The 25,922-nt window shown below is 31.3% G+C and overlaps 1 protein-coding gene across 7 annotated transcripts; it reads left to right on the top strand.

Annotated features, from left to right (window-relative positions):
• The first annotated feature begins 6,657 nt into the window (after positions 1-6,657).
• LOC142324272 (phytanoyl-CoA dioxygenase, peroxisomal-like) lies at positions 6,658-20,084 on the top strand. 7 transcript variants are annotated; one of them, XM_075365159.1, is made up of 9 exons: positions 6,661-6,898; positions 10,005-10,095; positions 10,286-10,449; positions 11,747-11,912; positions 14,634-14,747; positions 16,119-16,268; positions 17,482-17,616; positions 18,513-18,650; positions 19,891-20,084. In XM_075365159.1, exons 3-9 carry the CDS (start codon positions 10,292-10,294, stop codon positions 19,948-19,950), a joined length of 921 nt encoding a protein of 306 aa, XP_075221274.1. In that variant the 5' UTR covers positions 6,661-6,898; positions 10,005-10,095; positions 10,286-10,291; the 3' UTR covers positions 19,951-20,084. The 7 variants fall into 7 exon arrangements, with proteins under 7 accessions (XP_075221279.1, XP_075221274.1, XP_075221273.1 ...); XM_075365158.1 differs by having other exon boundaries at positions 10,280-10,449; XM_075365161.1 differs by lacking the exon at positions 6,661-6,898 and adding an exon at positions 7,013-7,037 and having other exon boundaries at positions 10,280-10,449.
• The last annotated feature ends 5,838 nt before the right edge of the window (positions 20,085-25,922 follow it).

Below are 25,922 nucleotides of genomic sequence, written 5' to 3'. Positions count from 1 at the left end.
GTTTTTTATTACAAGTGTGACATCGATATTTTGAATGACATTCATTAATAGAATGACCTTCGCACAAACAATTAGAACAGCAATTATTATCCCCCAAAAAGGCTTTACGATCCTCAATGGACAAATTTAAAAGTTCTTTAGAATATGGTAAATGATAGTTTGAATTACAAAATAAACATTGATTAAAATTAAATCTTGAATAAAAACTAACATTTTTTCTTTTATGTTGCGTATTAGAATTTAAGGTAAAGCGGTTGGTAAAAAATTTGGTTAAATTGTTATAACGTTGTCCTTTAGCATTGTTTTCTGTTTTCACTTGCTTTGAAGTGAATGCATTAATATTTTTGAGAAGTTGTCTGGAATTAAGAAATTCTATGAAATTTTTAAAGGTGGAAAACCTTTGATTTGACAATTTCTCCTTTCATATTCTTGAGGTGTTGTAGTCCAATTTTGACGTTAGAAATTCATTCAGGACGACAATAAATTCATACGTGTTAACAAGAAGATGCATTGCTTCAAGCAAATTCACATATGATAAAATTTCATTAATTAATTTAGATAAAGCGTCTACTGATTCTCTTTTTATAGAATCTAACCTTAAAATGCGATCAGAATTATGAAGTGCAATTATATATTTGTTGTCAAATCGTGTTTTTAACAATTCTAGTGCAATAATATAATTTTCATTTGTCAATGGTAGGTTTTTATTGATAGCTAAGGCTTCATCTTTCAAACCGAATGTAAATAGTGTAATTTTTGAATATTATGTACTAAATCAATAAATATATTAAAATAGTACTCTAATGCATTACCTCTAAAAAGGTATATTAATGGGTTGTTGTGTTTGTTTAATTGTATTAGAACTAAATTCTTGAGTAGATGATCTTTGACTATTATTTATTAAATGTAGCAATTTTAACCGTACGCAAGTCTACCTCGACTTGTATACGATCCGATGATAAAACATCGTCGTCAAATTCTATTTCAATTTTTAATTGTATAATCTCATATTTGCTTCGCAACTCAAGAAGATCCCTTATTTTAATTTGTAAGGTGAGAATATCACCTTGTGAAGGAACATAATTGCGAATAGATGTGCTAATCCGCGTTACAGAGGCATTTACTGATCCTCTTTGTCTAATTAATTGCTCTTTTTCTATAATAATATTAATAACTCAAATTAATGTAAATTATTAATAATGTAAATTAAATGTGAAATAAATTAAATGATATTACAATAATGATGAAACAATGTAAATAATTGTAGAATAAATTAAAAAGATATTACAATAATAATGTTGTAGATATAATTGTTGCGATCCCTGATCGTATGAAGTTTGTGGGATATGAAGATTCTTGAAATTTCAGAGCGTGTATCCGCGGTCGGAGAACCAAAAAACTATGTTCGAATAACATCCGCCTTGGTTTAATACCTTGGTTTGGATTAATTATTCTAAATATTCAATTATTCGCTGGTTCATTGAAATAAGTAAAAGTTCTTATTTAGCTCATATTCCAAATTATTTTTATTGTAATCTTTGAACTCATACTTCATATATGTGACATTGCTGTAAATTAATTAGTTATGCATTAATGATATGAACATCTTGAGTCTCTGAAGAGTGGAATTGGACTGAACAATACAGAACTAGACACATTGTTACACGAGTAATATAAAATATCAGCTGTTAACAAGACCAACCGAATATAAATAACTTTATTTGATTTACAATGAGTAAGAAAAACTAGACAGTTATAATTTTATTTATATAAATAAAAAGGAGGAAAAGAAACATGAATCGTAACACATGCAACACAAATCTTCGCATACATACACAAAACAAAAACACTCTAAACCCCCTCGTACAGTAATGTACAACTATTGTTTTTTAATAATAGTTATTCTCATTGCTGGATGAAAAGGATGAAAATTTTTTAAGGCCCGTGATGTAATCTGATACGGGATCCATCCAATGTCAAATTATGTTGCGAATGGTGACGAGAGTGTTTAATACATTTATCTTTTTAAATTAGGTTTTGCAGTTTGTGCTCAAGCAGACGGCTACAATAGCTGATGTGCTACCAATCTTTGAAATATTACATTAATATTTGAAGTCTAAAAGAATAATTAGGATGATAACACCCTGAGGGAATTTTCATGATGACGGACGGCGACACTAGCGCTCCTTGTATTAAATGTCCTTGAACAATGTTTGTTTACGTTGTTTTTATATTTGAATCGTGTACTTTTATGTTTGTTTAATGATCGTTTATGGACGTTTTTTAAATCTATTTGGTGAAACCCGTTGTATTTAGTACAATACCGGGTAAGCAGTTTCCGATTACGTTTGTTAGAAGACGTGGCTGGGGTAAACATGTTCAAGGTCGACCGAATGTGTTTGGGAGATAATGTCGTGTACATAACCGGATGTGAATTTGAAGATAAGCTGGTTTCAACTGGTCTGATTGTTATATCGTACCTAACCTTAAGCTTAATGCAGACGAATAAAATAAATGTTTTATAAAACACACAAGCACACCCCTTACTATAACCATCAGTTACTGAGATATAGATTAGGTCGATTCCAAAAACATCCTCGTACGGAGTGTCCACACGTAGCCTTACACGCAGTCCCCACAGAAATCATTCGATTGATTCGAATTATGTAAACCCAGCTCACAGTTCATTTAGATCGTTTCAATAATGTACTTGTTCTTCAATCTTTCCAGGTCATTCTCAGGGAGGGTTGGGTTAGGTTATCGTGAGAGAAGTACGGTAATGGAAATATTATTTCATTCTACCGCTCACCTGTAATGTCATAGCAGAGGACTATAATCAGTTGATGTGCTACCAACCTTTGAAGTATTGAAACAAATAATTAATATTTAATGCGTACAATAAATAATTACCCAGTCAACTTTGTAGAATTTCAAATCTCCCGCGCCAATAGCATAAGTGAAAAAATGGAAATTCCCACAGGGGAAAAAGGGAATTTCTCACGAAGAAAAAAGGAAAATTCCAAAATGGCAGGCTGAAAATAAAAGGAAGTTACTAGATGGCGGGCGCAGAAAAGGAAAATTCCAAGATGGCAGACTGGTGGGAGAGTTATCCAAGATGGTGAACTATGGTGAGGGGAAGAGTGGATGTAGAAGGATCCAAGATGGCGGATTAAGGTGGAGGGGAGAATGGATGGGGATCCAATATGGTGGACTAATGGGAGCGGTAGTGATGGGATCCAAAATGGCGGATTAGGGAAGGGGGAGGAATCCAAGATGGCAGACTAAGGGTAGGAGGATCCAAGATGGTAGACCAAGGTGCTGTGGCGGTAATGGGCGGGGAAGAGGTGGTCGGCGAGAGGTTGGTGGGGTCTGTGGGTGAGGGGGGAGCTGCGCTCTGATTGTTTGGTGGGATTTTGGGTGAGGAAGGTAGCTGCGCTTCTATTGGTCGGTAGTGTGGTGATGAAGGGGATCTGCGCTCCGATTGCGTTTTTCGGACGGGTGCGTTTAGTTGCTTGTTTGTACTTTATAGCGAGTAAAATAAACAAGTTTTGGCATGTCCTGAAAAATGGAGAAAAATGAAGTTCGAGCTGTTATAATATATTTTGTTCTAAAAAGTTTAACCCGAATGGACATGCAAAGAGAATTGGAGTCTACTTAAAAAGATTCTTTCCTTCGTTTTCAATGGTAAAGAAATGAGCTCCTGAATTTAAACCTGGTCGTACATCCGTTTAAGATGATGAAACCTCGGAACGCCCGAAAACCACCATGACCGACGAAATTGTCACAAAAATCCACTTTGCCGCATTAAATAACCGACGACTGAAGATACGAGTCCATGCCGATGTCCCAAACATCTCTATTTACCGTGAATACTACATTTTACACGATGTTTTGTGTATGAAAGGGTTTTCCGCTCTATGAACGCCGCGTTTCTTTGCAGTCGACAAAAAATGCATTCTACTGAACACTTCTCAAAGACGTTTAGATTTATTTAAACGCGATTCCGCTGAATTTCTTCGATGTTTTGTAACAGTAGATAAAACATAAATTAACTATTACACATCAAAGACCAAACAGTCGGTGGTAGCAAGTGAAATGCGCCAAAGATAACGAAATTTGTTCTACCTACAGGAATAGTCATGACTAGCGCTTATTTTACTGAGTTTGACAAATCACATAATACTGAGGGTATTAAAAAGTTGGAAAATTGTCGATCTAAATTTATTGAACTGCAAAGGAACTATATTGAAAAATAGAAATAAAAATTTCTGAAAAATCTTTTTGTTTTCTCCGTCAGACAGAGAACTTTCCAAACTATCCTCGTAGAATCATTATTCGATTTTGTACTGTTTGTTGTTGATGTTAGTGTTTATGGCCTTAAAAAATTTCACACATAGCACGTTTCCTACACGAGTATCAGATGGAGTACTTCAATGTCTTAACAATGAGACTTGTGAAGATGAAATACGCAGTAAGTTGTTCATTACGTTTTGATATTTTCAGATTATATTAGCAGTTATTAATTTAGATTATAAATGCGTAATTACACCGTTAACTATGACTAAAAAAGTAAGATATGTTTTTGAATTTCGTGAGATTTTTTTGTGTACTTCGTGAATTCATGATTCTCATTCCACAATAGAATTTTGTATATCATATAAATTATTACAGCGTTATAATTCACAGTTTTATGTGATTTTAACCTTTGATTTTTTTAATACTTAATTTCTAACAGATAATTTTTTCAGTGCCATCCCCTGGACTGCATTCGGCTATTTAAGAGAGTCGGTTAAATGAAAGCATAATCCTCTTAAGAAACAATTACTTCTAAATTAGAAGGGGAAGAAAGGAAATTTCATTCATAAAGAAGATATTTCATAAAATTATTTGCTTGTAATTAACAGAGGTTCCATCAATAATTTTAGATCTTTAAAAAATGTCCTACAAGTTTCATATTTCCTTTTACTGTCATACAAATTACTTGACTATTCCGTAAAGATGATAAGAAAAACGATTCTGAAATCGAATAAGAAAAAAGATGATTCTGAAAAACGTGCAAAATCTGGTGCCTCGTCGGAAAGAAATATTTCAAGCTCTTCGATCTAATCGCTTAGGCGTTGAATATTTATACGGGAAGAAAGTTTATGGGGTTAATGTTTTTCTGGAAGAGGGAATCGTCGTTTGATATTTTTAAAATATTAGAATCGGTTTGATCGTCGACGTTGTGTATTAATATTACTAGAATTTATCGTATTTCTAGGGGAAGACGTATTATTATACTGATTGTATTATATTAGAGGTAGATGGAATTCTGACATAAGAGGTATGTAATGAGTTAAGCAGAGGAATCATTTCAAAAACAGAAAAATAACCCCCCCTAACGTTTATAAAAAATTCTTTCTTAAAATGCCCAACGACAGGACTTTACTCAAAACCACTTTGCCACCCGAATTTAAAATACGGTTACAGACTGGCCGTAGAACGATTTATTACAATACTGTAAACGTAAGCACTACATTCCTTGTTTTGTTTTTCTCGGTGCGGTTTTACATCTAAGTCGTCATTAAAGTCACCTGAAATTTAAATATATCATAATCTTAAAATTTACAAATAATTGTAATACACTAACTCATTTATACTTATTTTGAATCAAGTCTCCTTACCTGTCACCTTACTTTTGATAATTATATAAAATTTCAATAAATTTGAAATCGTGAGATCACGGTGATTTATCAGCATAAATCACCGCGTCTTTATTATCGGTAATACTCCAAATCAGGCGACACGCTTTAAGCAGTTTAATTGCGACTAGCAGATGCGTTTCCTGTGTATTAGTGTGCCGGTCAGTTACTATTCAAGTTGTCAATCCCTGTGAAGAATGTGTGACGTGCATTTCATATTACGGCAAATTAAAACGCTGCAGTTAAACGATTCATTAAAAAAAAACAACATTTAAACCGCTATATGTAATCATACTGTTTCTGCCTAAACATAATTAGTTATGTTTTGACTAAAAATATCTCATTTGTTTCTTATTCAGGATAAGGAAATATAATGGATGATAAGAAAAATCGACTGCTTACGGATTAACTGCGACATTAGACAAGCAAGCGCTCCCAGAAGATAGCTCAATCCCCCCTAGGGTGCTACCTAGATAAAGGGGGATCCCCTCTACAAGTATTCCGTCTAAAACTTTGAGTATTTTAATCCCTAAGTATCATATTATTGATCGATGATTTTTCATTGTCTAGCTTTAATCTTTTCAGGTTATTCTCCCGATGCCGATCGTTTTCCTTAAAGGGATTATTAGAAATGCCAACCTGGTTTTTTTTGTTAATTCACAAAATTTTTATTTTATCATACGTGATAATTATTCATCGAATTCATTTCTTTAATTTGTTCACAATTAACTCGTTTAATCGAGATAATAACTTGCACACCGTTCCATTAAAACATCATTAACCATTTAAAAAGTTATATGTTTAAATGTATTCTTGATTTGTGAATTATACAAAAAATATTTAATCTTACGTACGTGTGGGAATGATAAACTGGTTTTAATTGTGCTATAATTAATTCATATTATGTTGTTAAATAAGTACAAATATGTAAATTTTAAATAAGAATTGCATGCGTTTATTTTCTGTGGAGGTCACTATTGTTCGGGTGGTATTAACTCACATATATATGTTCAACAAGCTTTTTCATGTTAATTTATTCTAGTTGTAGTTCTTTACATGCCCGTGTAGATTTTTAGTGTTTCATATCTACGAATAACAGTTTGAACTTGTGTTATTGTTAATGACTATTATTGAACCAGATAACAGGATTTTACAGGATTTTTTTTTACTGGATCTACAGGATTTATTTTTACCGGATTTTAGTTAATCGATTACAGGTAATTATTTACCACGAGTATGTACTAACAGATTATCGTAGCGATGGACCTGAACTGTTTTCATCAAACTTGAAATTTGATTTTGGTCTGTATGAAGCCACAAGTTTATACTGTATTGTTTGCACTGCAACACTCCACGGTATATGTAGCGCAAAGCTTATTTTATTTCGTTAGTTATTTTTTTTGTTTATCACGTATACTTTTAATTACGTTTCTGTCATAACTCTATACAATTTTTAATTAACTAGTAAGTTAACAGAAATAAATTATAAATAAGGATATTAAATTTAAGTAACCGGCTGATGATTCAAAGACGCTAATTTTTCAATTTGTATTATGTCCGTCCTACGTTAATTTTATATTAACGTTTAATTTTTTTATGATTGTTTAACCTTTTTATGTTGTTTTTAATTAACTCTGTTTTACGTATCCGTCTTATATTTCGTAAAATACTTGTAGCATTAATAATTTTACAAAACAGAACTGTAACGTTCAGTCGCTCTCTCAGGTAATAACACTGGAATTTCTCAAGAGATTGTGAGCAAGATGGATGTCAACTGCCTAGTCGGGACCTGAGGCACCCCTTCGGATGGAGTCATATATCTCTATTTGTAGTCTCTGTACAGACCCGTTTGAATCACATACACTTTTCTCTTATCACTAGTCTCTTTCTTTCTATCGGTATTAAGCGGTTTCAATCTAGACGATACCGGCTCTACGGTATGGACGTAAAGATATTAGGAGGTATTGTGTCCTTTGATGTAAATTTGAATAATTTAGAGGAAAAGATTCGGTAGATTTAAAAATACCCATCCTGGGGCTGAATAAGGCTAGGCCGTTTAACGTCTTCTAACACAGTCCTGCATGTATATCGGTGTAACGCTAGACCGTATTAAATTATTATTCTTTTATTTTAACAAAACTATGTAGATTTATAATTATAAGTCATATTAGAAAAAAATGTGGTCTTCCTTAAAAATTAAGATTTTTCCAACAACTAACCGCAGACATCCCCTCTTCCCCCCAGTGGAGGAATACACCTTGGCTGAACAGCTTCACCTTCCGTTTTACCACGTTAGCTGCTACGGTTAGTATGAAGTTACACTACAACCGGCTAAGTTGTATGCAAGGTAGGAGTTTTCTATATCCTCATACTTAAAAATTACAAACTAATTACTGGAGGAACACTATTTGTCTCTTTAAACCGGTTATGTTTAAGACTAATAGTGTTTAAACTGTCATTAGTCGACTGTCATTTTAAAACAACCAGATACTATTCGCTTTAATTTTTTAGCTCTTTTATACCGAGGAGGTACACTTGTTAAATCTTCTATTTGTATTTTCATTTGTGGTATTAGTGTTCACTTTAGTGAGTTATTTGAGGCATCTGTTTCGGGTCGTGAGTAAACACATAAGACATTCGACTCGATAGAATATTATTTAATTTTATTAACGCGTTAACTTTTCTGTTAACAAACGTTTAAAATTTTTTTAAGTACAATCGGTTAACATACATAATTTTATTGAAATTAATATTTTTTAAATTGAAATTATTCCTGTGTACTGTTAAATGATATATTTTAAATTCTGCTAACATAAACCAACTAGTACAGACGATTGAGATAAGACATCTCTTACCTTAATTTTACCACGATAGTACTTCCGCGGGATCCCGCATCGTCAATCATGATTTAATTCATTTTATTAAATCGCATATTAAAATATCGTAAATTTAATTATTGTAAATTTTAATGTCCGATTTATTAAAATGAATTCCGTCATGACTGAGGATGCGGGATCCCGTGAAAGAACTGTCACGTTAAAATTAAGGGGAGAATTGTCTTATCTCAATCGTCTGTACTAAGTAGTTTGTTAGTAGAATTAAAAATATAATTTAACAGTACTGAGGAATAGCATGAATCTTAAAATATAAATAACGTACGGATTTATGATTGTTAACAGAACCTAATTTTTTATATATAATTATGCTTTAAACTATTCAGCAAAGATATAATTTGAGAAGTGTAATATTTTCCGTTTAATAAGATTATAGACTAGTATTAAAAGATAATTATAAAAGATTACGACATTACATATAGCGATAACATTCATACGGTAAGGTGCATGATATTTTTGTAACTATTTCTCTTCTAAAAGAAACAGTAATAAATCAATGAACCATTTTAATAAAAATTCAGTGATATCAAAGGATGCTTTATTACAGAGTGTCCCACGAAGAAACGGAGAAAGTTTGTTTTACGTCAGATAATTTAAAAACTACTGGAGTTACAGTTCTAGTACCTGTTTTACCTTATTTCCCAGCTCAAATTACATAAGAAACCACCAACTTAATAATTCGGGTCTCAAAAATTGCAATAGGGCTTCGTTTTATTAATAGAGCTGAAATCCGGGCGAAATCTTTCGCTAGCCGTAACTCAAAAACAGATCGTTTCCAGACCTACGTTTATATGAACCTTTTTCATTATTTTCACCAGTAGAACATGTCCTGAAATTTTCTCAGTTTCTTCGTGGGACACCTGTATAATCCAAAACGTCTAGAATTTGTAAAAAAAAATGAAAGTTAAATGTTTTGAAAATAGATTTCCCAATATATGAAGAATTAAAATTACTCTCTTTAAAAAGTGATAATAAGATAAAACTGGTTTTTAAGTCCAACCATTTTTCAGTATCTATCAGCAAGAAGGTCAAAGATTACTATATAGCTTTAGAGAATACTATTGTAATGCTCCTTAAATCAAGCTACAGCTGCAAGGTTCAAAATTACAAGCTTTATTAAAGAAATATATGAAAAACGTCAATGGAACAGTAGATTTATGATTGGAAAAATTTAGAGATTCATGGTAGAAAATAAAATTTACTTTAGCACCGAGCATTCTTAATACTACACATTCTTGCTTGGAATAAAATTAATTATACAACCCATCACGTCACTTTTTATTAATTCAGTAGTTCAGTATACCAGTATACCATTATTCTCTATATGGATAGAAATTTTCATTCTATTTCTGTTGTGGTTTTTAGCATACTTTAATTTTTTTGCACATTATAATGCAATAAATTACTTTAAAATTTATGCTTTTTACAGATACTTGTTATCCAGTTTTCAGTTACTGTATTCTACATAAAACAGTGTAAGAAGTAAGCCTGTTTGGATATCATCCAATTGTAATCAATCAGTATCCTTTTACATCATTGCTTACATTAGTCTAATTAATAATTTTATATATATATATATTGTGTGTGTGTATGTGTGTGTGTGTGTGTGTGTGTGTGTGTGTGTTGGGTGTGTGTGATAGTTATGTATTTCTTTTTTATAGTTTACATTTAAATGTTACATCATAAAAAATCTTTAACATTTAGAATCAGATAAATATGACCACTTCAGGAAATATAAATAATGTGGTCAATGAATTCCAATATTCACTGAATAAAAATAACAAATTGACTTTTGAACAACGAAAATTTTATGAAGAAAATGGATTTCTTATCATTAGAAATTTGGTCAAAAAAGAATTATTAGAACAGTTTCGGTAAAAAACTATATTTATTATAATAATTTTTTGTTGTCAGTCTCTAGACTAGTGTGGAATCATTTGTTTCATTGAGTTTATTATCAATTTTTTAATGTCTTTAAATTTGTTACATCCTATATCTCTAATTTAATCATTTTATGCATTCTCGATGTACATATTTTTATCTCCCTTTCTAGTTTTTAACTACTGCAGAGCTGTCCATAAATGTTTTCCATTGTCTAAGGAAAGAAAGTTATATATACGTCACATCAATATGAACATATTGAATGACAATGAGGATCAATAATTCATCGATTGAATATGAACAAATGTATCTCATGAGGCAATGGATGGCGTTTATTTATCTTAAGTGAATTCCTAGTTGGCAAAATTAAAGCTATACGTATGTTACAAAATCATCAAAAAGGGTTAAATAAATTACAAGCCTTAATTTTGTGATGGCATTAAAAAAAAAATTCTCAAAGGAGAGAAAACAGATCATTGAATGCAGTAATAGTGAAAGAAATTAAAGCAATCTGTGGACCACCATGAATATTTTATAGAAAGGACGAAGCACATTAGTCATTAAACTGTTGATAGATAATGTTAAGCTTGTATAAAATCAATCTGTGTTACCTCAAAATTCATAAAATCAAAATTAAATGCTAAGAATTGGATTTAATTTTGCGATTACCTCCAAAACTGGGATATAAAAGATTTTACACAGAGAGGTATATTCCTTTTTGGAGGCTAAACTGCCAGAATAATATAATCTGAGCACCATTTTTAAAATACATTTTAGATGATGAAACTTATAATCAAATTTCTAAGAAGTGGAATTGAAGCTGATTATTATTTTTGCAATAAAAAAACGATGCGAACATCTCAGTAGTATTAAATCAGTGAAAAATGTTATTTCTTTTTTCCACAAAAACCATGTTTCTTGGGAAATCCAGTTAAGGAACTTTATGCAACAATATTTTTAAAACATAATATGTTTGGGATAGATATCTCACAGCAATTTTTCATAATATGGAGAGTAATATGAATATTTTTTTAATTACATATTACATTTTTATATGGAAAAATATTTGTTGTTTGTTAAGCTAGTACAGGGCACATTCCACAAAATGTAAATATATATACCATTCGCATAGTGTCTTCAATTTTATTGAAAGACTTCTGAATGAATATTATGAACAACTCTGAATATATGTATGTTTCTTTTTTTATGTGGATTTAGTTTGCAAGCATTTATCAGTTTTTATAATCCTGTTGTTTTATTTTAATTTAACCTATCATTGATTTTTTACAGTCAGCATTTTGTAGATATCTGTGAAGGTCGTGTTGCAAAAGGTTTTATGACGCTGATGAAAGACATATCTTTAGCTAAACTTGGAATGGTCGGTGAAGCTCTTTATAATAAAGTTCAAGATATATTATGGGATGAAGTTTTTGAACAATATTGTTTTTGTCCTGAAGTGAGTTCAGTTTTTTCTTTTGGACACTTGACCAATTCGATGCACTTCTCCATCACTGCACTAATCTTTTAAACACAAAACCTTACATCCTCAACTAACAGCTTAAATTTTCTTAAACTTCATTTTATATTTTTTACTTTTATATTTATACCTTTCTATTTTAATTACATCATATAAGTCATACACACACCAGTATTAAAATAAAAGCGATATTTGTTGATACTTAGATGTGTACAAAGTCTTCTAGATATTAATACATGCTACTGCCCTTATATATGATTTACTTGATCTGGTTCTTACCGACATTGAGGCAGCATGACAGCACTACTTCTTCTTATATATTTGTTTGTTTACTTAAATATATGGGGTGTGACTAGACCCTGTGTGCTACCATATTGTTTAGTCAGATACTATATGAGGGTAAGTCAATTATTATCCGCAATTTGGTTATATTTTTGTTTATGTTGGTAGTACTGTCATGTTGCGTAGTTGACGCATATGTAGTTTAATTATTGTTATATCTGTACAGGTTTGATGCTGCTAGGTTAGTTCCATTATCACTGCCCTGCCGTTAACCGTGGCTGCTCCGCTTTCTGTATGCACCAAAGAAGAGCAACTTTCAGTGATCCGTTTTTTTGTGGTCGGAAGGTGTATCAGGGGCCGAAATTCATCGAAGACTTTCGGTACAGTACGGGAACAGTGTGTTGCCGCAACGGAGTGTCTACGAATGGATTAAAATGAATGTGTTTTTTTCTTGCACAAATGTGTTACGCAAGATGAAGGAGCCGGACGACCATTTACCGCCACAAATGAGGAAAACATTGAGCGTGCACGTGACATCGTTTTCTTAGACAGACGAGTAACTATTGATGAAGTGGCACGTCGTTTGCAAATTAATCACGGTTCTGCCAACTAAATCTTCCACAACAGACATGGATTTCATAAAGTCTGTGCAAGATGGGTCCCAAAACAACTCACACAGTTGCATAAACAAACGTGTTTGGACATCTGCCAAAAACATTTGGATCGCTATGGTAACGAACGGGACATCTTCGTAGACAGAATCATCACTGGTGACGAAACATGGATCCATCATTACGAGCCGGAGAGTAAACGGCAGAATATGGAATGGAAACATCCAAATTTGCCCTGCAAAAAAAGTTCAAGACCCAACCGTCCGCAGAAAAACTGATGCTTACGATTTTTTGGGACTCACAAGGCCCAGTACTGGAACATTATGAGGAAAGGTGCACGACAATAAACAGTGCGCATTACAATGAGATGCTTACTGCCAAGCTGAAGCCTGCAATTCGAAGCAAACGCCGAGGAGTGCTGTCGAAAGGTGTTGTGTTGTTGCACGACAATGCCCGTCCACATACTGCTGCCCATACTGCTGAAACGCTCCAGAAACTGAACTTTGAAGTACTGGCTCATCCTCCGTATAGTCCTGATTTTGCCCCTTCTGGCTATCACTTGTTTGGTCAGGCATTAAGGGGCCGTCAACTTATCTCGGATGAAACAGTGAAAGAAGCGGTGTATTCCTGGCTCGCAGCTCAACCGAAAACCTTCTTTTATGAGGGCATCAGGAAGCTTGTGCAACGATGGACTAAGTGCGTTGAAATACAAGGGGACTATGTTGAAAAATTATGAAAATGTAAGTTTCCTATTTGTATGGCAAGAAAATTTATAACGACATTGCGGATAATAATTGACTTACCCTCGCACCACATTTCACACAATTCTGAGGAATTTATATTAAAAGCTTCATGAATCCATAGATTCATCATTTAACAACATAAAGTGCAATATTATATCAGGTAATGCATTAGTATTGTTGCATGTAAAAACTGATAGTTGTAATAATCTACTGAAAAATCATTCATAATAAATGTGTGCTTTTATCTTTGATTATAATATTTTTCTAAATATTAAAGTTTACTAACATTTTTATTATTATTATTATTGAGGTCCTGGTCACCTTTCTTGGACCTGAGGATTCCCCTGACGAATCAGACCACACTCTCCCTAGATAGTCCTGAGCCAGGTGAAAACTTGATTGTGACCTTCTCAGGCTAGTATAGGAAGACTCGGGCTGAAATAATGTGTAAAGCAGAGTTCTGGGTCGAGTCCTAGTAGAAAGGGGAGTGGCTTTAGCCGGTAGTCTACTGATGACAATTTGAAAAGACACCAGTGGAAGCCCGGCACTCCATGCATAAATGCATTTCCACCTCCCTCCCAAAAAAAAGAATATTATCTATTATATTTTTAGATTACACTCAATATTTGTTACTGTATATCCAAATGATTAGCAAGATAACATCTTATTATAGACAGATATATAATACCAAACATAGAAAATAATCTAGAAATATTAGAAATAAATCTAAATATTTTTAAAAGAATATTTACAATTACAAATGATGAATTATGTATATACTTTGAACATGATTAATTAATTAAATCAATACACATATTTTAATAGCTTAACTGTAACTGACATTGTAATTCAGTCAATCATCAGAACTATCAGTTATTACATGAAATGGTAATTCACTACCCAAAGTAATATTTTATAATGGATGATGCTAAGTATATACATTTATTCCAAAAACTCAAGGAATATACTTAAGACATTACAATCTTAGTTTGTGGTTTTTTAAATATTCTATAGAGAAATGTTATAATAGTGTAAACAGTTTTTCTCATATTTTCTTCTTCCAGGTATTAGAATATGTAGAAAGCTTTATCGGCTGTAATATAAATGTTGTTCACTCCATGCTTATTAATAAACCTCCTGATCCAAACACATTGACTTCACGCCACCCTCTACATCAGGTATCACATTTTAATAAAATATTATTGTATTATTAATGCAGACAGGGTATTTGTTTTAAGTAATATGTAAATATTTGTTGTAGTTAGATGTATGGAATAGTTGAGGATGAATATCAAAGAAATAAGAAGGCTTTACATGAGTATGTCATAAATGTACTTTAAGTCCTTCTGTATATAAACTCACCATAGTATTTTATACCTGTCTTCCCCCAGGAAATTGTGATTTATATAAGTTCTACTGAACATCCATTATCTTTTTTCTTTTTTTTTTCTAAATTTAAAATTCTACGAATTGTTTTTCACTAATCAATACAACTTGTTTAATGGGTTTTAATATCAAACAACACACTTTGTAACAGAAAAAGAGAATAAGTTGAAAAGAACATTTGTAAAGTAAGGAATAACAAATATTCCATTTAAATTGTTACCACACTTCAAATTATATCAGGAATGGGTAAATATTCTGCTCTGTAGAAAAAATAAATGAACTGCAGCAGCATTTGTCTGGCAGGATCATGCCAGATTTTAGTAAAACTTTGATCAGAGCAGTTTCACAAAATACAACATTAATTTATATAATTAAATTAAAAAAAGAAGTAATAAAAAAATATATTCTTTACTAAAATATATTAAATAATTTTTTAAAAAATATATGAAGTTATAAATAAAATAACAATTTTAAAGGTATATACTGCTATTATTTGTATGCACATTATTTGTATACATACATGAAAAGCAGAAAATTCATTAGTTTTTAAAAAATTATTATTATTTATAATCTCAATTGAGTAACATTGACAAGAAAAAGAAATCTTTTAATATTACTTTAAATAAATTGGAGGAAAGTTGTGTGGAAATAATACTTTGAACTAATAGAAGTACATAATATTTTGTTTGTATTTTCATGCTGAACGAAGATCTGACAGCCCATTCTTATATGTTGAAAACTGCAAGTTTTCAACATATTAAATTTTGGTAAAAATCCCAAAATTTAATGTTACATTTCAGACATGAATGTCAGTATACCCACTACAAAAAAGAAAAAATTATTCACTGATTTTGGTTACATTAGGGGGAATTGTTACAAAGTGATTTTTTTTTTTGGCTGAATTTTAAAGAAGAAAATTCAAAAATTACTTAAACCAAATTCTTTCAGTGTATATTAACTGCTGTAATTTCAGCCTATAATTATTCAAGACAAGAATAACTAATTTTTTTCTTTAAATATTACCTGCCAATAATTAAAACGGTGTTTCAAATATGCTAAATAAATTATTAATAATTGCAGGCAAATGGTTTTCTACTTACTGTGTGTTTTAAATGATTGTTTTTAAAATTAATTTTATGTTTAACTTGATGAAATATTTTCAGGATCTGCACTATTTTCCATTTCGGCCTGCAAATAAAATAGTAGCAGCATGGACTGCAATGGAAAAAGTAACAACAGAAAATGGATGTCTTATTGTTCTTCCAGGAACTCATAAAGGGAGTTTATTGAAACATGATTATCCAAACTGGAAGGTACGTATTTTTTATGCAGTAAGAAATTTTTCAAATTATTACTAAATATAGTACTGTGTAAGTTATTGGTTATAATTTCTGTTAGAAATAACACAGAAGTATCCAAAAAGTCCTGTACCATAGGTGAAATCGCAGTACTTATTCAGTATGTCAAATTCCAGACAGATTTGTAGGTGCAGGTTGTTTAACACCCTGATCCTTAATGATCATTGATGGCATGGGGCATTTGTCCTCAATCCTGGTGATATCGCAAATCATATTGCAAATATTATTAATGATATTGGTCATATTGCAAATCTTCACACTGTACACCAATGACTTCAGATACCTACATAATGAAAAGTCCATTGGATTCAAATCTGGTGATCATTCAGCAGGTCTCTGCAAACAATCCCATTTTCAGGAAAGGTTTCATCCAACCAGTGTTGTACAGCACTTGCATAGTGTGGTGGAGCTCAATTTTGAATAAACCATTCAAGGTGCTCACCAATGATATCCAATACAGGCATCAGCCAGTTTCTAAGTATTTGCTGTACAAATTTCCTTCAAAAAGATACAGGCCAATGATATGATCATTCCAGTTCCCACATCACACCACAACATTATCCACAAACTTATGAAAATACCTGATTTGTTCAAATTTTAACTTTGTTTCATTTTTATTTAGCCTATCTTTATTCCATCTCTTGATTCTGATATTTATTTTTTTACTTTCTTCAAGCTATACTTCGTCATAATTAAATTATGGTCAAAATCAATGTCTGCTCCTAGATATGCTTTGTGGTCCATGATTTAGTTCAAAAATCTTTGCTCGATTGTTACAAAATATCTTATCTGAGATCTTTTCGTATCTTCTGGCCTGCACTTAAACTGTCTACCTACTAATATGGAAAGAAAACTTTGCTATTCTCACACTCATTGTAAAATTAATCTTATTTAACAACTGTTTCAAACAAAGCTGGAATAGGAAGAATGATATGTTTGCTCACAATAAGCATCATGGAGTCAAATGAAATAATGTGACAATAGAATCATTTGGTTTTTCACTAGTCTTAAAAAAACTAGTAATTCATGAGATAAACATATTATTGTATTGAAATAAATATATATATGTGTGTGTGTGTACACGTACATGCATGTGCGCACACACATTTGTATTATTTAGTTTTGTTGTTAAATATTTGGTGCTAATATTTATCACAATTTGTTTCAGAATGGTGTGAATAAAGCATATCATGGTGTAAAGGGATATGATGATCACCCCTTTGTTTCACTTCATATGGATAAAGGAGATACAGTTTTCTTCCATCCACTATTAATTCATGGTTCTGGACCTAATCTAACTAAAGTATGCCATCTTTTTGTTATCAATACTATAATTGTGATTTTTGTTGCTTTGGGTAATTTTAAATACAAATTCACAATTTATTAGTCTATCTAGCAGTTGTACTGTGCAATAACAAGCTTTTCAGTCTTTGTAGACTGAAAGGAGGGAAGAAGATTCATCATGTTTGATATCATTCACTAGATTGACTTTTATCAGTAGTTGTGTTTTTTAAATAGAGAATTTTTAAATGTAATAATTACCTGTGACTAGTAATCCTATATGTTAAATTCCGTTCTGGGAATGTGTTTTTAAGAAAACCAATAACACCAGTTTAATAAGATAATTAACGCACCTCTTTCTTGTTATAGAAATACATCTACTCATTCTGCCAATTAAATGAAATTATAAATTTAATTTTTAATAGCACTTTTATCATAAATTACTTTTGAAGTGTAAAAAAAAAAAATGGCTCCTTACCACAAAAAAAATAAAGTCCTCAGAAAACTATTCATAATGTGCTATGCAAAGAGCAAAGAAAACTTCGTGTATTTGGGTGAGAATAAAAAAAAATCAAGAGAAGGGAAAGCTCCAATCAAAACATTTTTGATGAAAGTTGTTAAATATGTGAGGACAACTTTTGTCCTTATAATTTTTTTTTTGTATATTTCTTGAGTTTCAGAGTTTTAAAAAAAGAGAAAAGCCTTTATATAATTTTTGTACCAAATCTATGTTCCATAAAAAGAGTTGTTTCAGTTTCACAAGGTTTTTTGTTTTCATATTTGGTGTATCTTTTCATTTTAATGTTATAGTAAATTTAATATATTTGCCGTTTCTTTCATTCTAAATTGTATATTTTTATATGCATTCTAATGCAATATATTTTTTCTTAATATTATAGGTTAATTTTTTTTTTTTAGGGTTTTCGTAAAGCAATTATCTGCCATTTTGCTTCGACAGATTGTTATTTTATAGATGTGACTGGAACAATTCAAGAAAATATTAGAAAAGAAGTAGAAGAAGTTGCACAAAAAAGAGGATACAATATGAACTTTATTGTAAGTGTTACATTGATTTTATAATTTTGTATTAAATATGTAAATGTAAAAATTAAATTACTAATTCTGACTATTCGTAACTCAGTGAATCGACTTTAAATTGTCCATTTATTTATGTATCGCAATAATAAAAATAAATATGAACTGTTTCTAATGAATTTCCTAAGTAAACAGGAATTTGCACCTCCATATGCCATGGCTTGTCCATTAACTAGAGATTTAACATAAATAATCTCCTACCTGGTATCTAACTTAAATATAGAATAACACATTACATAAAGAAATAACTACTTAGAAGATATGACATAAAGGCAGTCCTGGAAAAGAAGTAAAAATCCCTAACCAGGAGCAGTCCCTTTATGGATTGATCATTTTCTTTACATCCCTTATTCTCTTTCAACAAGAAGCCAAACTACTCTTAGGTCAAGGTGATTCATAGATAAAGAAATAAGATTTTTTGATTATTTAGATATTTTAAAAATGTTACTTTCTTATTCTAAACAAGTAATCCAGAAACAAACAAAAAGTAATCTGATTTGAATCGGTTATCCTAAAAATATTTGTCGCTGGTGAAGTAGGGATGAGATTGTATACACACACACACATGCATATTTAAAATAACTGATATGATTTTTGCTGTGTTTTTGACCTTAAAGACCATAACACTGAGTTCTAGAGTATAAACATTTTTAATAATAAACCAGACTGATCAAATTTTATTACTTTTTAGTCTAAATTTAATAAAAAATTATTTATTTAATAAATTTTTCATCAATTTTTTTTTTTTAAATATTAATTGAAAGTGTTTAGGGTTGTCTTCATGATCATCTTCACGATTAATACTGCTATCCTCAGTAACATGGTGAGAGCCCGTCTATCTCTTATCACAAGATGTAGGTTTTTGTTTTGTGTTTGACATTTCTTTTGAATAGCTTGTTATTATTTTGATGTTTTTTTATCTCTTTATTTTAAATTAAAATAAAAAAAAATGTAAAATAATACATCCATTTAAAAAATAATAAAGTTTTTTAGGACAATACTTTCTTTTTAAGTTTATTTTATATTAGCATCAGTTTCCCTATGGAAATCCCTCTCCTGAGGACATGATTTGATGTTTTTTTCATCATAAATACTTATAGCACCTGCTTTTATAGTTAAATAAATTTTTTAAATAAACTTCATCATATTCTGTATGCATGTATGTTTTTGTATTTATTAATGGTTATATACTATTTTTCAGGAAGTCTGGAAGGTACGTTCTAGGCTTGTGAAAGGTGTGGATTTATCATCATCATTATAACAGAAAAATTAACAGTGCCTTGTTATATTAAGGGTAATTTTTATTACAAAATACATAGAAGTTTATAATTAACTAATAAATTTATGTATTATTCATGAAGAAGGGTACAGTAGTAAATTTCATTTATATTTATATTTACAACTTTTGTTACTCAAATTTCTGTAACCTGAATATTTTAAACAAAAAAGATTTATAAATAACCTTTGGCACAAGTTTTATTTAAAACATCCTGTAACGATTCAAATATACATTTTGTCTTTAAGCAGATGTTTATGAGCTACTCACATGTCCCAATTCAATTTTCTTGAAGCCTATTCCTACAATTAATTAGACAAGTAAATTCAATCTATATATATAAAAATGTTAAGTTCGTTTGTGTACGCTTCAAAAACTCAAAATGTTCTGCACCGATTGAGCTCAAATTTTAGCACGATATATAACCCGCATCAAAGATTGTTTTTATCTATTTTTCGCATCAGTCACATACCCGCGACCACGAGAAAACAGTTTTTTTAACGGTCAGCTGTGTACCAGTGACCGCGCCATCTGCCGGAAGCGAGGGGAACACTCGCCATACTAGCTAACGACAACCGCAGTCACAAGTGAAACAGTACTTGTTCACAATTACATTGTTTAAAAAAAAAAAAAAAAACTTATCCACTTGCATCTGATTCATATTATTATACAATCTGAATTAAATATTCACTTTAATCGAGGTACTTTTGTGTGATCGTGTCGTGATTGAGCTGCGCCTTTCACCAAGCTCTGAATTTATTAGAAAACGACCAACAGTGGGATATATGTATTAATGACGCATGCAACACTGCACATCCAAACCAAATTCGCGCATTATTCGCAATTATATTGACCGCTTGCTTCCCTTCATCTCCCACAGAGTTATGGGAAAGATATCGATCGCATATGGCTGAGGATATTTTGCATAGAGTACGCCTAGAAAATACCAATATGACCATGGAATTCACAGAAGGCATTTACAACGAAGCATTGATAAATATTGAAGACAAGTGCTTAGCTATTGCAAATAAAGTTCTTAGTCAATTGGGAATGCCAGCACCCATCCGAGCTGCGATTGCTTCATTTGATGTGGATTTACGTCGTGAACAGTTACAACATTGGTGATCTTCAGTCATATGTCCAATCAAACATTCCCAAATTAACGCATGAACAGAAAGGCATTTATGATCGCATAATGCAAATGATAAATGACGGAGTTGGGGGGGACCTTCTTCTTGGATGCGCCAGGAGGAACTGGGAAAACACTCCTCATTAGATTGATTCTAGCAACGGTTCGATCAAAAAATGACAATTATCCTGTTGCGGAATATTAATCGGCCAAAGCTCTGCAACGGCACGCGACTTGCACTTAAGAAATTGATGAATAACGTAGTGGAAGCAACGATTTTAACGGGGCCTTTCAAAGGTGAAGATGTCCTCATTCCTCGAATACCCATGATCCCAACCGATACACCATTTTAATTTAAAAGATTGCAATTCCCAATTCGATTGGCATTTGCAATCACAATCAATAAAGCTCAAGGTCAATCTTTAGAATTGTGTGATTTAGATTTAGATGCGGATTGCTTCTCACATGGACAACTGCATGTTGCGTGTTCCCGAGTCGGCAAACCAGATAGCCTTTATATCTACGCAGACAGTGGAAAAACAAAAAAATATTGTATATCCACAAGTATTGCAAAATTAAACTTCTATGAAACGTATGCTTTGTTTTGTTTCTCATTTCTCATCCATGCAACCACAATGTGCCACAGCGAACCATGGCGGGTAGAGCTAGTATAAAATAAAATTTATTTATACTAAATTAATACTGGGAGTGTATGTATGTTATGTTTAGTGTCATAACAAAGATGGTTATTGGCCACAGTTATTTATTTATTAAGATAAAGAATAACGTTCTCTAGATCATAAATTATCTAAAGAACATAAAACAGTTACCACCTTCCTTAAACTTTGTTCACGGGTAGGGATATCTCTTTGATTGGTTTAAGGTTCATGCTGCCTTTATCTTTCTTGAGATAAAATTTATGTACGTAACTTATAAAAGGCACGCATAAAGTTGCAGCGGGCAGTCTAAACTGAGATTTAGATGTTTTAAATCTGAATTTACAGTTTTTGTTGGGATTGCCTGAACCCGCAACTGTTTTATAGTGTTTTTAATTATTGTCTAATACTATATATATATATATAAAACACACACACTTTTTCTGTAGTGTCTCCAGATGAAAACTGTCAATAATCAAAATGGTCAGCTATGTTAAGATTTTAAGTAAAAGATTGTAAACGATTTTTGAGCAGTCTTTTATTACAATTAATTTCAATAATTCTTTAGCACTATTTAACTCTTTATTTATAACCATTAGTTAAAATTAACGCAAAGAATATTATTTAATTAGTACAGTAGACCAGTGTTTCTCAACCTGTAGGGCCTGGCCCTCTAGGGGAGCGTGATAACACTAAATGGGGGGTGTGAGCATATTGAAAAGAAAATATTAAAAACTTTTTTTAATTTACTGAAAGGAAAGCAAAACAATATACATTCTGACATAATAAATAATAAAATACACATTTACACTGATACAATGCACTTATAAATAGGATTGTATCAGTTCTGCACAATATATTTAATAATTAACTCATTAATACTAAATTAAAAACAAGTTTAATAATTATTAGCGACTCCCTTGGGCCTGTCTCAAAGAGCAAAGTTTTTTGAAGGAAGGTTCAATATTAGAAATAGACACTCAGTTCTTTTTCTACATTTAGCTGAGATCTGTATTTTGTCTTCAAAGCAGCCACCACAGAAAATCCGATTTCATAAAGGTAGGATGTTGAAAATAGTAATAGTATACAAAATTCTCTGTTTTCAGGGAAGAAAACTCATCATCCACCCTTGCCCAAAATTCAAAGAGTGATTTATTACTAAATTGTCTTTTGATTTCACCACAGACCGTGAAGTCTATGAAGATTTCTTCTTCAGGAGTATTTTGAAATGGATCCCTAGCCCACTCATAACTTGCTACCAAGTTGTCATCAGCAAGAAAATACTTTTTAAAATTCTTTACCAGCATGGCTTAATGATTTTCAATGGCTACAAAAGCAACTTTCACATGTTGTTCGTCTGCCTTGTAAGTTTTAAACATTTATTCACATTTGCAAACATTTCTAGGTTTTTTTGCTTTAAATTTCTGCTCCACATTCCAATATTCTGCAAAAAGCATTAACTTTATCACTCATATCCAGCATATGTGTATTTGCTCCTTGGAGTTGAAGATTCAAGATATTTAATTTCTCGAATATACCAAGTAGCTCAGTAATAGAATATAATACCAAGTAGCTCAGTTCCATCACAAATAAACCACCTTGGCTTCCAGTTGGTTTTCCTCTTCTAGAAAAATGGTGATTTCATCTCTTAATTCATAAACACATTGCAAACATTTCCCACATGTTAACCATCTTGCCTCGCAATAATATAGTAATGCTGAAGTATGGACTGTAATTGTTTGGCAAAATTATCTCCAAACATAGTTTCTACAATCTCAACTGTAGCTGGCAAAATAAGCTCTTCACCAATGGTGTGAGGCTTTTTCAATCTGGCTATTTTATATGAAACTTTGTAACAGGCAAGTAAAGCTTTTTCATTCACAGACACAGTTTTCTTTAAAAATGATGTTTGCTTTTCATATGAATTTAATTTTAATTCTAAGAATTCTCAGGGTTTGTTAACATACTCGCTATGAAATGCTCGTTTAAATTTATTAGGTTTCATGTTGTCTGCTGCCAAAATTTTTGAGCAAATGACACGCAGGAGCCTTTCTTCTTTGTTTACTTCAATACTGGTAAACCCAAAATTTAAGTATTCTCGAGAATACTTTCTTGATTTTATTTTTGGAACCACACTCATCTGTGCACTTGTTGATGCTTCACTATCATTTAAAGCTCGCTTACATCCACTTATAAATTTATCCATGATTCTGTATAAATCTACTGACGTGAACATTAAATACCATGATTGCAATTAACATGCAAATTACAATATACACATTCATGATAGATTCAATAACGATACAAGGATCAACTCGACTGAGACTGGCTGGAATTGAACAACGTTTATCATTTATACACTGCACCAATGGTCTTGCAGATATTCCAGAATGTTCGAGACAAATTGGAACTTCTCGCAAAGCTGCAAGAATATCCGATATGGTGGACATAAGACAGAAAGCAATAGAGAGGTATCAATTCTGGTTTTGTCAAGCAGCAGATTGGTGTTGCCAAATATCAATAAGTCACTTATTCTTGGTAATTTGTAAGGTTTATAATTAAAATAATAGTGTAGCTTTAGCATCAAAATACATTATTATTTATACATTGTTATTATATGAGGGGGGAGGTGCGATGAAAATTATGATTGAAAATTGGGTCACCAATACTGAAAGGTTAAGAAACGCTGCAGTAGACCATTACCAGTTTAAAACATAATAAAAAATTGAAATAGTCAAAATTAAGAGAAAGTGTAATCATGATTTTATTTCATGAATCAACAACACCTTTAATAGTTTATAATGCTTGTTATAAAATTTATGTAAATTATGGTTTTCATTGAGGAAACACAAATACATGATCAAACTCAAACTGAAGCTGATGAAGTACAAATTTTAAAAGTGATTTATTTTTTTATTCTATTCCTGGTGTAGAAAATTGCAATAAGGAAGTTACAAAGGATTCAGATTCTCAGTTTTATATGAGGATAAATCTGTCAAATTTATTTTACAATTCATTAAAGAAATTTGTGATAATAAGAATGGCAAAAGCTGAATAAGGTCACATGATTTTAGTTCAAACAACCAGTTTTGCTTTAGAAGAGATTATTGATTATTCTAATAATCTTTCTTTTGCCTTAAAGAATTTTTTTGTCGCCTACTGTACCACATTATTAAATGTTTTTTCTACAAATTCTTACTATAATGCCTAAAATGATTATAATAGAAGTTTTACATAACCAAACCCTGTAAGTATAACTCATTTATTTATTGTTTTAAAAAAATCCATTCTAACAGTTTATGTTCTAAATTTAAAAGATTTGAACAGACCTTTGTCCCAATTACTGTGAATTATTTAATTTCTTCCGCACCCATGAAGCCCGGTCATTTCCAGCCACCATTCTACCACCAGAAGACATGCAGACATATTGTTTCTATCTTCTCTTTCTTTCATAGTTGAAAATACTTTATTTACTCCTTTAGTGGATGCGTTAACCTAATCATTACTTGCTGTACTTCCTCCTACAACTTGATTATCTTGAATATCTCAATATATTAAGAATTATAATCAAAATAAACATCACAGATTTCATTAATTGTGTTAAATAATCTGACAAAAAGGAATACAAACATTTACTATGAAACAAACTGTCTTTTAAATTTATGCATAAACTCCTGATAATGATTTGAATAACTTAAAGCACATAAGGAAGGCTTTTTTCTTTTTTTTTTAATAACATCTTATTAAAATGGTTGTTATTTTTATGTTAGTATTAATTAAATGAATTACTTCTTCCAGCATCCTAAAAAAAAGTTATGCATTCTCACCTTTTACTAAATAATGATATTCCTCAGCAAATTTACAACTATAAAAAATATTACTGCATTTAAAATATATGAGATTTTCAAGAATAAATCTCAATAGACAATTATATCTGGATTGTGGAATATTATTATACCAACATTCAGCTTTTACTGATCAAATAATCAGACGTCACTCAGTTTCAGAGTAAAAGTCCAGATGAATATGAGTATATTAGAAATCTCTTATTTTAGATAAATAATTACTTTGACAGAAAACACCATTAATAAATTACTAATCCAATGAAATGGTTTTTGTTGCTATTATGGAAAATAGCTGCTTCATGAGAAATAAATAAAATTCTGTTTCAT

The sequence above is a fragment of the Lycorma delicatula genome, chromosome 4 (assembly GCF_047948215.1).
Source record: "Lycorma delicatula isolate Av1 chromosome 4, ASM4794821v1, whole genome shotgun sequence".
Taxonomy (NCBI): domain Eukaryota; kingdom Metazoa; phylum Arthropoda; class Insecta; order Hemiptera; family Fulgoridae; genus Lycorma; species Lycorma delicatula.
This window is presented reverse-complemented; position numbering and strand designations above follow the sequence as displayed.